The sequence below is a fragment of the Python bivittatus genome, unplaced genomic scaffold (assembly GCF_059951505.1).
Source record: "Python bivittatus isolate LINGU-HERP-01145 unplaced genomic scaffold, Pbiv_v1 ctg000840_np1212, whole genome shotgun sequence".
Lineage (NCBI taxonomy): Eukaryota > Metazoa > Chordata > Lepidosauria > Squamata > Pythonidae > Python > Python bivittatus.
The window spans coordinates 30,424,301-30,438,398 of NW_028277113.1; the positions used below are offsets into that span (position 1 = coordinate 30,424,301).

At 38.9% G+C, this 14,098-nt stretch overlaps 1 protein-coding gene across 1 annotated transcript in view; it reads left to right on the forward strand.

Annotated features, from left to right (window-relative positions):
* Window positions 1-13,972, forward strand: part of AFG3L2 (AFG3 like matrix AAA peptidase subunit 2) — a 33,397-nt gene extending 19,425 nt beyond the window's left edge. Inside the window, exons 8-17 of the mRNA XM_007427842.4 lie at window positions 941-1,214; window positions 1,709-1,846; window positions 5,342-5,495; window positions 5,894-6,001; window positions 6,273-6,398; window positions 6,918-7,028; window positions 7,723-7,838; window positions 8,158-8,358; window positions 12,508-12,702; window positions 13,403-13,972. Of these exons, the coding sequence (XP_007427904.1) occupies window positions 941-1,214; window positions 1,709-1,846; window positions 5,342-5,495; window positions 5,894-6,001; window positions 6,273-6,398; window positions 6,918-7,028; window positions 7,723-7,838; window positions 8,158-8,358; window positions 12,508-12,702; window positions 13,403-13,642 (1,663 nt within the window). The 3' untranslated portion in view covers window positions 13,643-13,972. The remainder of the gene's footprint in view (window positions 1-940; window positions 1,215-1,708; window positions 1,847-5,341; window positions 5,496-5,893; window positions 6,002-6,272; window positions 6,399-6,917; window positions 7,029-7,722; window positions 7,839-8,157; window positions 8,359-12,507; window positions 12,703-13,402) is intronic.
* Window positions 13,973-14,098: the final 126 nt, after the last annotated feature.

Here is a 14,098-nt window from a genome sequence, read left to right on the forward strand (position 1 = left end):
GCATAGCGTGCCCACTACTCCCAGCCCCAGGCTGCTGGTGTGATCACATTGCTCTCAATGTGTAGAAGAGCAAACAGCTTACTCTCTTGTGATCCCTTTCTCCAATCTCTCTGCTCTGCAAGGGGGGAAAAAAAAGAAAAACCACAAGTCAGGCACAGGATAACAGTACTGACTATAATGGTGATCACTTGACTGAGGGACTCTGCGAAAGTCATAAATGGGCCGTACAGTTATTTTTTCAGCGCTGTCGTAACTTGCTGAACAAATGGTTGGTGAGGACTACCTGGTCTGGAGCAGAGACATTTTTAAAGCTTGTCTGCAGAATGTAATTGCCATGGGTGGAAGAATTTAAACTTCCCCAAACACTCCAAATCCTGCTTCCCATTGAAAAGGCAAACGCTCTGCACTTAGGCTTACAAAACCCTCCATTGTCACCAGTGAAGGCATTTGAACAGCTTTGCTACAATAGAGGAAAGAATTTTAGTGAGAGTGGAATGTGCATTGGAGTGTGCGTATGTGTGTGAGTAAGACCCTAAGAAAATGTGTAGGTGCTATTTCCTACAGTAGAGTGATCTTGCTACTTTGGGCTATGACCATACATATTGGCAATATGCAGCACCTAGCATTTTTTCCTAGAGCCGTTTCATTCCTCATGTGGAAATTGCTTCTATTCCCAGACTTTAAGAATGTTTACCCCAACAATTAGTTTTGTAATGTCTCGTCATTAAAGTTTTAAAAAGGAGGTTGGATGTTCTGCTAATATAAATGTGTTTTATACACAGCCTTTCTATTAGATTTAGAAAATTCCTAACACAATAAATCACTTTTCCACACATTGAATTGTATTGTATTTTCCACACATTGAGCTTGATAAGTTGTATGAATATTTTGACTAAGCTACGCTTTATACCAACTTTCAGTTTTTACCCTTTTTTTTTAGTTCATTTCTGCTGAATATGTTGCCAACAGTCCTTATAATTGGCTTTTTGCTATACTCAATAAGAAGAGGAGCAGCTGGATTAGGCCGAGCAGGCCGGGGAATGGGTGGACTCTTCAGTGTTGGTGAAACAACTGCTAAAGTCCTAAAAGATGAAATAGATGTGAAGTTCAAAGATGTAGCTGGCTGTGAGGAGGCTAAATTAGAAATAATGGAATTTGTTAACTTTCTGAAAAACCCAAAGCAGTATCAGGATCTTGGAGCGAAGATCCCAAAGGTACTAAGTTTCAAGAACAAGACATTTACTGACTTAGAGTTAGAAATCTCTTTGGTATGGAGTAGTAATGTCAAATTTAGTCACAGTTTATAATCTTCCTACTTTCTAACTTTACCTCAGATTATTTTAATTATCCACAAGAATAAGAAACATGAATTGATTAATTTATGGAATTAAAAGAACTCACTTATGATTTTGCTGAATTAGCTCAGTCCCATTACTTCCTTTTCAATAAAACAAAAACAGAGGCCTTTTTATGTAGATTTACCTCAACAAAAGGTAGCTGTAAGTTTTTAAAAAATAATAAACGTTCATGCTGTTCTGTACATGTTGGGATCTCTAATCTAGAGACTGCCTTGCAAGCTAATATATGTTGGCCTCATTCCATCAGTAGGAATTATATGCCCTGTATTGACACAAGATCTTGTAATTTGGATTGGGCTTCTTAAATATTTTATATTTTGCTTAACTTTTTCCTCCCTACCTTTTCCTAGGGTGCCATTCTGACTGGACCCCCAGGCACAGGAAAAACACTTCTAGCAAAAGCAACAGCTGGGGAAGCCAACGTTCCTTTTATTACAGTCAATGGGTCTGAATTCTTAGAGATGTTTGTTGGTGTGGGTCCTGCTAGAGTAAGTCTATGGCCTTGCTCTTTTATTGCCATCCCACTCAGTTTCTAGGAGAATTTATTTTGGAGGTACAGTTTTCTGGCTGCTTCTGGGATATAATCATTTTGGGTCTTTTAATTAATACTTGATTATGACAAGATTGTTGATATGTACTCTAAACAAGAATGCTAGAGGTGTGTATGGATTAGGTGCAGAGGGATTGATGGCTGGAACAACAGCATTTGGTTAATTGAGAGATCTAAAAAAGAGCACATGGGAAAAATTATGTTATTGATATTTCTTATAGAAAAGCATCTCAATGCAATTCATAAAATACACATACAAGGTAAAGAATAAATTAAAAATAATATAAAATCAGATACTATAAAAAGAGAGAGGTCAGAAATAATAGCAGTAACAAAAACAATTCATCTGACATGCACACAGGCAGCCTGGGTGAAGAAGATGTCTTCGGCAGGTACCTACAAGGTCTAATAGAATTAGAATGAATTTCAGGAGACAGAGAATGTCCCACTGTGTAGGAATCACTCACCAGAGAGAAATCCTGCCCACGATCAATCACAGAATTATCCTCTGAGGTTCTAGCACAGCCAGCAAACCTCGTCAACTTTCATTTTGTAAGCAAAACCTTGATCCTGTCTCAATAGCGAATTGGCAGCTGCAGCAGTTGCTTTAACAATACCATTCAGAGCTGGATTATAAACATCTCTAGTTGCCTATGCAGTGAAAAATTATTTTTTAAAAAAATATTATTTGCGGGTTGTCTGAACAACTTTTTATGTGTGTAATTTGTCTTGATTAATTAGAACTTGAAATTTCAGTGATTCATTGACACTTCCATTTAAGCAAGCTTTCCTACATACAATTATTCTTACTGTTAGCTGCTGATAATGCAGTATTGCAGCAACCTTAGGTAGGATGTATTGTGAATATAACCACTTGGTTACATTTTTTAAACTGCAAATGGACAGAATTCTAGGGGTCTGTGTGAAACAGAAAATATATTTTGTTTCAAACACACACAAAAAAAAAGTCCCAGAAGTTTGTTCTGTGCTTTGGCTGAAACAAAATCTAGAATGATTCTGTGGCGTAAGTAGGACAAAGCTGATAATGTGGCACCCTCTCTCTTCCCTCCTTCCTTCAGCAGCTCCCAGAACTGCATATCCCATCTGTCTCTCTGCATCTTCCCAGCATGTTCTGTCCGCTAGTCTCAGTATGGCATATCCTACCAGTTCAACCCCAACCCTCCACTTCAGTATCTTCCTAGTGCCTTCCTTTCCCTGCATCTACTCAGCCACCACCACAAACATCCTTGCCTTTTTCCTATCTCTCCCCCCGCCCAGCCTGAATGTTTCAATCCATATTCAGAACAAAACAGACCTGAAACGCCAGCTGTTCTATGCACGGAATGGTATATGTGCAAGATGTTTTGCACATCCTTATTAGGTATTACCTTTTTCACTTATTATTTTATTTCTAATAAAGGGTAGGATATAAAAGGAAAATCAGATATAAATAAGAGCACAGATTCTATGCAAGTTAAGCATTATGGGTTGTGTCCAGGCTTGATCATAGAGGAAACTTCCTAGAATTTGGTTCCAATCTAATATATTACAGAAGCAGTAATAACACAAGTGAGCTTTCATTTGTTTGCTTTCATTGCAGTTCATGGTTTATGATTCAGACTTGCAGTTTTATCCGTATCTGTTCAGAGTTTTTCACATAATACAGTGTAACATATTAATATTCTACTGTATATCAAACTCTCCTGTCATTCATGCTTCATTCTTGCATTAATAGTCTTTCTTACTGTCAGTTTTTTCACTGCATATCATTTAGACTTCTTTACACCTTTATTAACAGTGATGTGAATGCTGCCTTACTTTGAATCCTTTGTTCTGTTAACACACACATTGATTCTCACTTCAGAATACAGTAGTACCTCTACTTATGAACGCTCCTACTTACGAAATTTTCGAGATACGACCAGCTCCAGCCCCAAAAATTTACCTCGATGTGCGAACTCCGCCTCGAGGTACGGCCATTTTTCGCTTTTCTGCCCCTGACGCGGTGCGCGGGCGTTTTGCCGCCCCACAGTGCGGCACGCGGGCGTTTTGTCACCCCACCACGCGGCGCGCGGGCGCTTTTCCACCCCTGACGCATGGTCCGCGGACGCCAGAACAGATTAACAGTAATTACATTGAACCTTATGGGAAAATTTGCTTCAGGGTGCGACCAAATTCGGAGGGCGGAATGGATTAACCGTATTTACATTGAACCTTATGGGAAAATTTACCTTGACTTGTGACCAACTCGACTTGCGATCAGAGTCATGGAACGGATTAAGTTCATAAGTAGAGGTACCACTGTACTGCTATACTGGACAAGGACAAGATGATGCACAGTTGGGTTTAAATCAAATCAAATCCTTAATTAATGGTCCCAGGCCAATAAAATAGGTTGCATTTAACTGTGTGAGTAAGTTATAGGCAATCCATTGTCTGTATAAAAGTGGGTAAGGTTATGGAGTTACTATCTGTATACAGTATGTATTACCTTTTGTAGTTTTCTTAAATAATGGAATACAGTACATACATTCTGTTTCTTGTGAAATAAGCTGAATACAAGATAATGTTATCCTTCATGTACTTTGGTTATCAGTGTTGGAAAGGTACTAACTGGATCATGAATGCAGAGTTGTATAATCAATAAGAAACTTTATTAATAGTATTGAGAGAAGCAATTGATACTAAATTTTAGAACAGATTTAGGCAGTATGTTTTTTTCCTTCAGTTTTGTATAAAGTTACATTTTATCACATCGTATTCTAGTAACAGAGCATGGATTGTTTGGGTATTTCTAAGATGGCAACATAGTACTTACTATATTTGCTGAAGTTTCATTGTTTTTAAGCGCAGTTATACATCCTTTCATTTTATCTGGGTAAATGGGGCATGCTTGAATTTGAGATATTGTGGCTTGCTGAAAACCGTGCAATGAAGATACAGTTTTGAATAACTGAGATTTCCATATGGAAAGCACTGCGCTAATCATGTGGATTGGAATTTCAAAGAAATATGACTGTGGCTTTCCACTGGATGTTGACAAAACTAAATAATAATGTATAATGCTTCTATAAGCCAGTGTACTGAAAATTGTGGACTTTTCTTATAAAAACGCATAGAACTTCTATGCTAATTGAAGTGATCTGGCTCTAGCGGATGAAATTCATTCTAGATCCAGCTCTTCTATATATTTGACTCTCATAAAACAATAAAATACTTTTATGTTTAATATTTTTTGTTTACACTAAATGTAAAATGTATGTTTAATGCATTTTAAAGCATCTTACCCTTCGCACGAAATTTATTTTACATCTAGCTTATTGGCTAAAATACAATCTTCCTGATTTCATGACTTTACTGTAACTTTCTGTTTAATAAAAAACAAGGGGTAGGGCACTAAATAATTGAAAATGCTTTTTGTTCTCTTGCAAAGGTTCGTGATTTATTTGTTCTGGCTCGTAAAAATGCACCTTGCATTCTCTTCATTGATGAAATAGATGCAGTGGGAAGAAAAAGGGGAAGGAGTAACTTTGGAGGGCAAAGTGAACAAGAAAATACACTCAATCAACTACTTGTAGAAATGGATGGTAACTCTTTAACTTTTGTAATCATTCTGGTACATCTTACTACTTAGGTATTAAAATAAAACGACAGTCTTAAAGAGAGGATACAGAAATAAATTCTATTGTTTCCAAGTAAGTTATTTTGAGAATTGGAAAACAAATGCAGTAAAGAACTATGGTAAATGAAAGTTATTTTAAAAATTATCTGTAACAGCTTTCTTCGGCCATGTTTGTTGAACCACAGTTCCCACAATTTCAATTTAAAATAGCTTAAATGCATCTTTGCCTTGATAAGGCCTCAAAGTATTTTCTGAAAGCTTTTCTGAAAAGTCAGAGTGAAAACATAATCTTTATTGGTCTGTTTTGGAAAGTAACGTATTTGCAATAATCAGTAACTACTGAATATCACTTTTCATTCACAGGTTTTAATACCACAACAAATGTCGTTGTGCTGGCGGGCACCAACAGACCAGATATCCTGGATCCTGCACTTCTGAGGCCAGGGCGTTTTGATAGACAGATCTTCATCGGTAAGCTGTTCCCCATATTGGCCTTGTAAAGATGTTAAACAATATTATGCAGAGAGAAAATGAGATGGAATCCTTATTTTCCTGGAGCATCTTAGAAAACTTAATAGTGTGAAATTGCTTATCTAAAATATTCTCAAATTGGATACTCTTTGTACATGGAAGGCCAGTGAATTGGGGTATGCTAGGCTACCACTGGGCTTTGTAAAAAGTATAAATGTTTGAAATATTTTTTAAAAGTATATTTTAAAAGGATTTTTTTAAACTTTCCAAGGGCCACCAGATATAAAGGGAAGAGCATCTATTTTCAAAGTTCACCTTAGGCCTCTTAAGTTGGATACTACCTTGAATAAAGATAATTTAGCACGGAAACTTGCATCACTTACCCCTGGATTTTCAGGTAGGTAATCCTATGTAATAACTAATGCATTGTTAGTACATCACCTAACAAATATCAATTACTGACTTGGTATTCATATTAAGAAGGCCTTGCTTTACAGTCTTCCCAATGTCACATGCCAAGATTATTTTGGGCAAAGAAGTTTGGAGATGGCATAGAGTGATCATCAAAGGAAAAAAGTGACGAACAAAATCAGTGAGCCATGAGCATTCCTACAATTTCTGGAGTCTGTCAAATAATTTTTCTTTTAACTCTTAAGTCCTAAAGTTATTCAGGTATACTGAATGGATTCTTTATGAGTATATTAGTCATTTGCCTTGATTCTCAATAGATAATCTTTAAATGACTGACCCAAAATTTACTTGGACTTTGACTTTTCCAGAGCTGAGTAGCATTTATTTTGGTACAACATTAGCTGTTAATTTGAAATATAAAATTTCAAACTATCCTCCTTATGGTAGTGATAAAAATTTGGAAATAGCCATGAATTATGTGTCTCTCATCCCCTCTTTTTTTTAGGTGCTGATATAGCCAATGTATGCAATGAAGCTGCCTTAATTGCTGCAAGACATCTTGCAGATGCCATAAATCAAAAGCATTTTGAGCAAGCCATTGAACGAGTAATAGGAGGTGAGAAGCTCACACATTGCGGATTACATTATTGGTGCTGTAATCAATTGGTTCTTTTACTCATGTTCTAATGTTGCTTTTTGGCACAATGCTAGGCTTTATGTGACATATGAATGCCATGGGCATCTGCAGAATATCCATAGAGTAGTTTACAGGGTTAGAGGGGGGAATAAAAACTTAGAAGGAGTTGCAAAAACACGGCAGTCACAATTTTGATTGCCAGCTGGCATTTTTGCCCCCGATGGCAGTAGGAGCCCCCTCTCGCTTCTGGCCCTGATGCACCTGATGAAGGTTACAATCCAGGGCAGGGGCCAGGAGTTTAAAGGGATGAGCTGGGTGCCTTAAGCATTTGTAAGGTTTAAGGCACCCATTTTGCCCATTCACCTCTAAGCCCCTAAATTGCAAGAAAGGGGAGTCATATGTATTTAACCCCAAGGCACCCCTGCTGTGAAGCAATAATGACATTCTGCTTCTTACATGAAAATAGTATGTAGGAGCCAGCGTGGCTTCTGCCTAAAAATATTTTTCCTTCTGCCTCCCTTGTGATAATTTCTCATTCATGCAGAGGGAAAACAAAAAAATATCTACTAGTCTCATGTTTTCTTGTTAGCCACTCATTGGCACAGCAGCTGGGAAATATGCTTTGTAGGAATTGATCCACTGATTGATTATTTATTTAATTAACCAATCAAAGGCCTGGAAAAGAAAACACAAGTGTTGCAACCAGAAGAGAAAAAAACAGTTGCATATCATGAAGCTGGACATGCAGTTGCTGGATGGTTTCTGGAACACGCTGATCCGCTTCTGAAGGTATGTTGACTTGTAGCATCGTGGTTTTGGATGATTGCTTCTCAATTGAGATAAACTGTAGGTGAGCCTTTAATATAGCTCCTTGACGTCTCCCTTTGCGGTGCAGGCTATCAAACCAGGATGCCTTGAACGATATGTCTATTTCATATAAACTGGAAGGTTCTTAAACCAACCTTTAATATCTTGGAGCACAAATGTCATGTCTTGATCCTTACATATTTCTTATTTAAATGTGTCTGAAATTATAAGCTATTGCTTCCTTATTTATTTGTTGGTTGGTTGATTACCAAAAATACTTTTGTTTCTCTTCTGACACAAGGTATCTATTATTCCTCGTGGGAAAGGACTTGGGTATGCTCAGTATTTGCCAAAAGAGCAGTATCTGTACACCAAAGAACAGCTTCTGGACAGAATGTGTATGACTTTGGGAGGACGTGTGTCAGAACAAATCTTCTTCGGAAGAATTACAACAGGGGCCCAAGATGACCTAAAGAAAGTTACTCAGAGTGCATATGCTCAGGTTTGTATTTTTTGCTTAGTATTTTCACCACATTTGTAGAAATCTTGCCTGGCAAGAATTTTGCTTGTACATACTGTTTCTTCTTAATATTCTCTTCTAATAGTACCATAGTTCCTCTCAAAGTTTCATCTGAAATCTGGTAAATGCAGGTTGAAAAAGAGTTTGCTTTCTTCCCAAAATATAGAGTTTTGTTTCTTCCTGCAAAAATTAAAAATTACATTTGGTCATTTAAATTTATCATATTGCCTTGTCCAAAGTACTTTATAATTTTGATCAACATCTCCCAATGAAATGGCCTTTAGACTACTGACATTAACCACAATCAGGGGAATTAGAGACTTATGCTGAAGTGCTTGGGTCTCCTAGAAAAGCCTCAGATTTCAGGATTGGGCCTCAGTCTGTTGCCAAACAGAACTTTCCTGGATAGCTGTTAAGCATGTGCCTCATCCCCTTTACAGGCTCTATTGGGTGAAATCCAGGAAGAGCCTCTTCTGAAGCAGCTCTCTGAAAACACAGGAATGAATGGGAACTGCTGCACAGGTGTGTGTATTGCAGTCTTGAGCAGGTTCCATGCATTTCAGTGATGCTGATGCTCCATCAGCATTATACTTTCTACTGCTTGTATTATTAACTTAATAACTAAATAGTTTTGGAATCCCTAATTTCTATTGAATATGGCTGTTAAGAAATTTGATGCAATTTGTTATTTTAAATATTTTATTTTAACATATATTTACAAGTTACCATTCTAATTATTAAATTACAATGATTTAATATTAATATTTCAGTGGAATGAATGGTAACCATATCTAAAAGGACATGTTCCTTTGAAACATAAGAAAAGCTACTATTGGATCAGGTGAAGTTTATCTAATCCAGCATTCTGTGTCACACAATGGCTAACAGAGTGCATTCCAGAAGCAAAGACTTTGTAAGGGTAATATCTCTCCCACTGTTACTCCCTAACAACTTATATTTAAAGTATGCTGCCTATTGATTTAGTAGGTACAATAGAATTACCAGGACTAGTGACTGTTGATAGTACTATAATTGATGAATTTGTCTAGTACCTTTTCAATCTGTTTAAATTGTGGCTGTCATACCATCTAATGGCAGCAAATTCTTTAATTCACTTATACTTTTTGCAAAGGACTATTTTTAATTGCTCCTGAATCTTCTGATATTTAGTGCCAGTAGATGTTCATGAGTGCTAATATTGTGAAATATAGAGAAAAATCCTCTCTGCATTTTATGCAACACTCATAACTTCATATGCAGCTTAGGTTTTTTGCCAGTTAATGAAGGATACCTGTCCTCAGCCTTAGCTCTGCCTTCGGCAGAAAAAGAAGGACTTTTTTTCCCTTTGGGCTTCGTCTCAGGCTGAAGATAAGAAAGGAAGGAAAAAATAAAAGGAACAAAAGGCAGGGCAATGTAGCAGGTCCAGAATGTTGTTTTGTGCCAGAACTGAGGAGCTTTGATTAGAATAAGCAACATGGAACTACTGGTGAGTTAGTGGAGTCAACTACAGTTATCAATTCCAGGCGGGAATAAGGAACATCAGCATTGGAAGCCTGCCTTTTCCTGTGAAATGGCAAATGGTGGCTTTTATTCCCCCCTCCCCCCGGAGCCAGGAAGATGTCATGGCTCAACAGATGGCCCAAGAGCTGTTTTGAAAGGCCATGTCACAGTCCATCTATACTTGGAGTTTGCAGTTGCTACAGCTGAAGAAACATGAGCAACGTGAAGCATTGGATAGCCTGGGAGACATTCATTTCGCAGAAGGTGCCATACAAGTCCAAGGCTTGTGGTCTGCTGGCACTTTACTGTTGGCTCTGGTCACATTCAAGCAGTCTCCCTTCTCTAACCAGCTGCTGCTGTTCCCTTTATTACTTGACTGCTATTAGTAGTGGCATTACTGCTGTCCAATTCTAAGTCAAAAATTTTGTTTCTTGACTGTTATGTTGTAGAGGTCTTTTGTGAACATCTTCTTTGTTGATAGATCTTTGTCTTCATGAAAGACATTCCTCTTCTTTCTCTGAGCCCAAGGACATTTTTCTGACTTCTTACTTCATTTTCTTCATCTCTCTACCATAGGGGTCTAGGCTTTTCTTTTATGACATTTGATGCTGAAGAGGCTGGTCATGACATGCTCTCCTGAATCCTTTTATCTTCTGGCCATTCTGTTTTCAGTTCCTGCCATGATTGCATCTGCAGATAGCTGCCCCTGTTTAGAGTGACCCAGCTCTTCTGGGAGGAAGGCTTGAGCTGGAGGTTTTTCTTCAGGGCTGCTATGAGGAATATCCTAGGCCTCTGTCACATAAAGTTGCTTAGATTTGCTCCAAGCTGCGCTCTGGCCATGAGGCAGAGCCTGTGGGGGTGACTGAGGCTCTCTCTGGCCTGGTAATCTAGGATGAGTTTGATCCTCTTGGTCCTGATGAAGTAGACAGGGTTCTTGGAACTGTTGGCTTAGCCACCTGTGTGTTGGGCCCATGTCCCTTCTGGTCAGGTAAGGCTTTCTGGGTGATGACATGTGGTTGGATCCTGGTGGTGGTGAATTCATCCTTGAGAGAGGTTGGTCTTGCCACTGCTTAAAGAGGCAGTGATTTATCCCTTCCTCAAGAAACCATCACTGGATGTGACCATTTTGGATAATTCATCCTATCTCCAATCTTCCCTTTTTAGGGAAGATTGTTGAGAAGATGGTCATGCTGCAGTTTCAGAGAATCCTGGAGGAAATGGATTGCCTGGACCTTTTTCAGGGTTTCAGACCTGGGCACATGACCAAAATAGCACTGATTGCACTTGTGGATGTCCTTTGGGGGAAGCAGGATGGTGGTGGTGTGTGCATCTTGGTTCTTCTTGATCCCTTAGGGGCTTTCAGTACCATCAGTTGTGGTAACCTTCTGGACCAGCTCTGGAGAGAGGGAATGGGAGGTACAGTTTTGCACTGTTTCTCCTCCTTTCTCTGGACCTGACCCCAGTTGGTGTTGATGGGGAGAGAGATCTATTCTACAGACCTTTCTCTGGAGTCACACAGGGTTCAGTGTTCTCCCCACTCCTGTTTAACATCTACGTGAAACTGCTGGGTGAGGTTATCTGACAGCACAGGGAGGTATCAGTATCAGTGGTTGCAGTACCCCAAACAGAACCAGTGTGCAATTTGGGGGTCCTCATGGACTCATGGGTCCTGTTCAAAGAACAGGTGGCAGCTATGACCAGGAAGACTTTCGCACAACTTACTTGTGGCCTTTCCTAGACTGGGAGGCACTGCTCATAGTCACTCATGCCTTAGTCACCTCCCAAGTGAATTACCGCAATGCAGTGTACATGGGACTGCTCTTGGAGACTGTCTGGCAACTGCAGTACACTTGTTACACCTACACTCCTTGAGCTGCACTGGCTCCCAGTGTGCTTCTGGGTGGAATTCAAGGTGCTGGTTGTCACCTATGGCATGGGGCTGGGTTATTTGTAGGACCACCTTTCCTCAATTGTTTCTACCCATCCCACTAGTTCTAACAGGAGGGGGTTGCTTTGGGTCACCTCAATTAAAGAATGTCATTTAATGGGACTTAGAAAGTAGACCTTTTCCATTATAGCACCTCCCCTCTGGAATACCATATGCCCCCCCCCTTTAAGATTAGATTGGCCCTGACCTTGCTGGCCTTTCATAAAGCATTGAAGATCAGGATGCGGTCCAGGGCCTGGGGGTTGGGCGGTCAGATGGTCCATTGAGAGGTTTTTGTTGATTGTTCCGTTTGGGTTTATCTTCAGTGACCACTGTAGGTTTTTACTCTTCATTAATACTGTTTTTTATTGCTTTTACTTGTGGTTAACTGCCCAGAGTCATATTTGCGAGATGGGTGGTCATATACATCTATTGGGGGCAGAGAATATATCACTTTCTTATTGTAGCCACACATTGGTTGACCTTTTTACTGAGATATCATGCCCCGAGATTCCTTTCCTGGTTGGGGGAGATTGGTGGCATACAAATTTAATTAATTAATTAAGGTCAAGAGCAAATTTTAATTTCATATGTTAATAGTTCAATAGTTCATTCAATAGTTAATGTTGGTCAGCTTCTTTAATAGTTCATTCTTGACTAAGTATTGTAGAAATTGCATATATACTCTTCTGTTCAATTCTCAGATTGTTCAGTTTGGAATGAATGAAAAAGTTGGGCAAATTTCATTTGATCTTCCTCGGCAAGGAGACATGGTGTTAGAAAAGCCCTACAGTGAAGCAACTGCAAGATTGATAGATGAAGAAGTGCGAATACTTATTAATGCAGCTTATGAAAGGACACTATCTCTCCTTACTGAAAAGAAGGCTGAGGTGGAAAAGGTATATGCTCATGTCTTACCATTATCAGGAGGGGCATAAGTTACTTACATAAGTAGGTTAAAAGAGTGTTGCTGAGTTGGGTCCAAACCTGATTCTCTGAGAACATAAGGGCTCCTTTCAGTTGATCAAAGGAATGGGGATAATCATTTCTTCTAATTCCTTTTTCCTTCCAGATTCCAGCATTACTTGATTCCCAGGAATTATTATTTCAGGGTGTAGCTACAAGGACAGAAATAAGTGAAAATTGCCTGCCTCCAATATGAAATTAAGCTAATAGAGTTTTACTAGCCTCTGTGTATCAGAAAGATCTGTTTCTATGGAATACATCATGTTATTTGTTCTAAAGTAGAGCTATACAAAAATAATAACCGTAATCACTTTCCAAAATCTTTGAAAGCAACAAAAATGCATTTCTGAACATCTCATTAATACAAGTTTTAGTCATAACAGAACAAAAGCTATGCATTTTGTTTTGGAAAGCTTGCAAGTAGGATACAGGGATGCAGAGTTTATCCTGCATAATCTCACTTGGAAGGCCTTGTAGTAAGTAGTACTGTAATGGTGCTCAGAACATGTTCAGCAGAGATTAACATTTTAAAAAATCTGGAATTTCTTACATGTATAAGCACTATATTAAGATAGTAGAGTGAAAAATTAGAGACCAGGTTTCCTTGTAATATACGTGTGCTTATTGTTTCAGGTGGCTTTAAGGCTCTTAGAGAAGGAGGTTTTGGATAAGAGTGATATGGTTGAAATGCTTGGCCCCCGGCCATTTGCTGAAAAATCTACGTACGAAGAATTTGTTGAGGGCACAGGCAGCTTAGATGAAGATACTTCACTTCCAGAAGGCCTTAAAGACTGGAACAAAGATCGTGAGGAGAAAGAAGAGGCAACAGATGAGGGGACTGCCAGGCAAATCACAAGACATGTGCCTTTTTAGTGTTGCAGTATGGTGTTGTACATAAAAGTAACACAGTGTTTATGTTGTACACTGAAAAGTAAAGGGGAAACACTTCAAAAATCTGGTCTCCAAGTATCCTCTGCTTTATGGAAGAAGCCTGCCACAGTTGATGAGCCAGAAGGGTGGGTTTTTCCCTCTACAGAGTATTCTGAATCCATGGGAAGCTGTTTCCCAAATTCGTGATAAAAAGTATAGATCTTAGAATTAATGGGTCTGCATTGAACCTCCTCTAGAGTTGCAGCTCTTCAGACCCGTTATCACAGTTGTGTAACCTGATATATTTAAGCTGCCCTAGAATGTGAAACTTCCCAGAACACCTAAAAAAAAAAAATCTTATTTGTCTGATCTACCAAATGTGAGTGGTCAATATTCTGAAATTGTGTTGCTTTTGGTTATAGCAGAGTATTTACTGGGAGCCCACATCACTTATGACAC